Source organism: Chenopodium quinoa, unplaced genomic scaffold (assembly GCF_001683475.1).
Source record: "Chenopodium quinoa cultivar QQ74 unplaced genomic scaffold, ASM168347v1, whole genome shotgun sequence".
In the NCBI taxonomy this organism is placed as follows: Eukaryota; Viridiplantae; Streptophyta; class Magnoliopsida; order Caryophyllales; family Amaranthaceae; genus Chenopodium; species Chenopodium quinoa.
Genome location: NW_018742953.1, coordinates 770,002 through 773,598, shown reverse-complemented (window position 1 = coordinate 773,598; position 3,597 = coordinate 770,002). Strand labels below are relative to the sequence as shown.

At 41.3% G+C, this 3,597-nt stretch overlaps 1 protein-coding gene across 1 annotated transcript; it reads left to right on the top strand.

Moving 5' to 3' along the window:
• The first annotated feature begins 280 nt into the window (after positions 1 to 280).
• LOC110728692 lies at positions 281 to 892 on the top strand. The gene has a single exon (XM_021908334.1). It carries the CDS (start codon positions 281 to 283, stop codon positions 890 to 892), a length of 612 nt encoding a protein of 203 aa, XP_021764026.1.
• Positions 893 to 3,597: the final 2,705 nt, after the last annotated feature.

Sequence of the window (3,597 nt, the reverse complement as noted above, 5' to 3'; positions counted from 1 at the left end):
AGCTTAAAGATGAGAATACAACTTCAACTCCTAGTGAGGCTAGGAATCTTGATGGGCCGGTTCCATTTTTCGCTCGACTTGTGGAGAGGAAATTGAATGATAAGTTTGCAAAGTTCCTTAGTGTGATGAAGAATTTGCACATCAACCTCCCTTTCATTGAAGTTGTCACACAAATGCCTTCATACTCCAAGTTCCTCAAAGATATTCTCACAACAAGAGGAAGCTCAATGATGAGCTCATCACTCTTCCCCATCAAGTGAGTGCACTTGTCCAACATAAGATGCCCAAGAAGCAAAAAGATCCGGGAAGTTTCACTTTGTCGGTAAAGATTAGGAATATGGAATCTAGAGGCGCCTTAGCCGATCTTGGAGCAAGTGTTAGTTTGATTCCTCTATCCATTGCTCAAAAGCTTAACTTTGAAATGATCTCTACAAGGAAGACTATCCAATTGACCGACCGTTTGGTGAAGTTACCTTGTGGTGAGCTTGAATATGTTCCTATTCAAGTTGGGCATATTTACGTGCCTTGTGATTTTGTAGTGATGGATATGGAAGAAGATGTCGATACACCTTTGATTTTTGGTCGTGGAGCTCTTAAGACTTTGGGGGCGGTGATTAATTGCAAGAACAACACCATTACATGTGAGGTAGTCGATGAAAAGATTGTTTTTGAGTTCTCTAAGTTACTCAAGACCCCCATGGTTGAAAAATGCTATAGAGTTGATGTTATGGATGAGGAGTTAGATCGCTTGGGAAGGGTCATGATGAAGCCTCAAGATCCAATGGTTGAAGCTCTTACATGCAAGGAAAAGTACCACTCTCAAGAGGCAAAAGAATTTGTCATGGCCATGGAAGAAGCTCAAAAGGAAGAAGAGGGTGAACAACAAGAATAAGAGCTTGAACTAAAGGAGGAGAAATTGGAGGAGAGTTCCAAGACTCCTCCCAAGGTAGAACTCAAACCCCTTCCCCCCTCTTTGAAATATGCTTATCTTGGAAATGAAGGGGAATACCCTATTATTGTCAATGCTACCCTTGATGGTCTTGATTTGGAAAAATTGCTTCTTGTGTTAAGAAATTATAGATATGTGATAGGGTATAGCATTGACGATATCAAGGGTATTAGCCCCTCTTTGTGCACGCATCGTATTCATCTTGAGGATGATCAATCCACCTCAATTGAACCTCAAAAGAGGTTGAACCCCAACCTCCAAGAGGTTGTCAAGAAAGAAATTTTGAAATTGCTTGAAGCGGACATAATTTATGCTATCTCCGATAGCAAGTGGGTTAGCCCGGTTCACGTGGTTTAAAAGAAAGGTGGAATGACCATCGTTAAGGGAGAAGGAGGAGAGGAAATCTCCACCCAAACGGTGACCGGGTGGAGAATGTGTATTGACTATAGAAGGTTGAACAAAAATACAATGAAAGACCATTTTCCTCTCCCCTACATGGACCAAATGTTAGATATATTTTCTCACCATGCTTTCTTTTGTTTTTTGGATGGGTATTCCGGATTTTTCCAAATCCCTATCCACCCAAATGACCAAGAGAAAACTACTTTCACATGTCCATATGAAACATTTGCATACCAAAGAATTCCATTCGGATTATGCAATGCTCCTTCAACATTCCAACGATGCATGACTTCCATTTTTTCCGAGATGCTTGAAAATGAGATTGAAGTTTTCATGGATGATTTTAGTGTTGGTAGCTCGTCTTTTGACACTAGTCTTTAAATCTTGAAAAAGTTTTGAAAAGGTGTCAAGAGACGAGTTTGGTTTTAAATTGGGAGAAATGTCATTTTATGGTCGAGGAGGGTATTGTCCTAGGCCATAAAGTGTCAAAGAAGGGCATTGAGGTTGATTCGGCCAAAGTTTTTGTGATTGAAAAGTTTCCCCCTCCTACTTCCATTACGAGAGTGAGAGATTTTCTTGGGCATGCCGGTTTTTACCAGAGGTTTATCAAAGATTTTTCATCAATCGCCAAACCTTTGACCGAATTACTCAAGAAAAATGTTGTGTTTAGCTTTAATGAGTCTTGTCTTGAGGCATTTCAAAAGCTCAAGGAATCTCTCATTTCCTTTTCCGTGGTGCAAGCTCCGGATTGGAGCTTGCCATTTGAGCTAATGTGCGATGCGAGTGATTTTGCAGTAGGTGCAGTGCTTGGGAAAAAGAAAGAAGGAAGATCTTATGTCATCTACTATGCAAGTAGAACTCTTAATGAAGCTCAAAAGAATTATTACACAACGACGGAGAAGGAAATGCTTGCGGTTGTGTTTGCCATGGACAAATTTAGGTCCTATCTTGTTTGCTCCAAAGTGATTGTGTACAAGGATAATATAGCGGTTTACTATCTTATGACAAAGAAGGAAGAAAAACTACACCTCATCCGTTGGGTTCTTTCGCTTCAAGATTTTGACATGGAGATGAGAGATAAGAAAGGAGCGGAGAACTATGTGGCGGATCATTTGTCTAGGCCTCCTTTTGAGAACAAGGAGGATGTACCAATCAATGAAGAGGTGGGATTTGAAACTCTTATGGCTATAGCTTCAACATCTAGCCCGTGGTATGCGGATATAGTTAACTACCTTGCTTGCGGAGTCATTCCCCCGGAGTTCTCTTCTCAACAAAAGAAGAGGTTTTTCAAGGAAATGAGGAGATACTTTTGGAATGAACCTTACTTGTTTAAACAATGTGGAGATGGCCTTTTCCATAAATGTGTTCCGGACCATGAAATTGAAAGAGTTCTTGAGCATTGCCACTTGTTGCCATGTGGAGGACATGGGGAGTTGACAAGACGGTGGCAAAGATTCCTCAATCTCTCTTATGGTGGTCAACGATGCATAAGGATGCTCACAAGTTTGTTTCTAGATGTGATAAGTGCCAAAGAAGTGGTGGCATAACCAAAAAAGATGAAATGCCTCAACAAAACATTTTGGAAGTTGAGCCCTTTGATGTTTGGGGTGTTGACTTTATGGGGCCTTTCATTTCTTCATGTGGGAATTTATACATCTTGGTAGCGGTTGACTATGTGACTAAGTAGATTGAAGCCATACCTTCCCCTACCAATGATCATAAGGTTGTGCTTAAGCTTCTCAAGAAAATCATATTTTCACGGTTTGGGGTTCCTCGGGTGCTAATTAGTGATGGAGGTTCCCATTTTGCCAAGAAGCAACTTGAAGCTCTTCTCAAGAGGTATGGAGTTCACCACAAATTTGGTCTACCTTACCATCCTCAAACTCAAGGGCAAGTGGAGGTGTCAAATACAGAGATCAAGAATCTTCTTGAAAGGATGGTGAACAAATCTAGGAAGGGTTGGTCCCTCAAGCTTGACGACACACTTTGGGCCCTACGGACGGTGTATAAGACTCCAATTGGTACAACCCCCTATCGGTTGGTCTATTGGAAGGCTTGTCATTTGCCGGTTGAGTTGGAGCATAACGCTTGGTGGGCCATCAAAGAGCTTAACATGGATATGTCATTTGCCGGTGAGAAGAGATTGCTCAAGCTCAACGAACTTGAAGAGCTTAGATATGATGCCTATGAGAACTCAAAGATATACAAGGAGAAGACCAGAAAATGGCACGACTAACACATAAGAA

Excerpts from the sequence above, each read along its gene's own strand:
- LOC110728692 (XM_021908334.1), top strand. The coding sequence starts at position 281 with ATGCCCAAGAAGCAAAAAGATCCGGGAAGTTTCACTTTGTCGGTAAAG.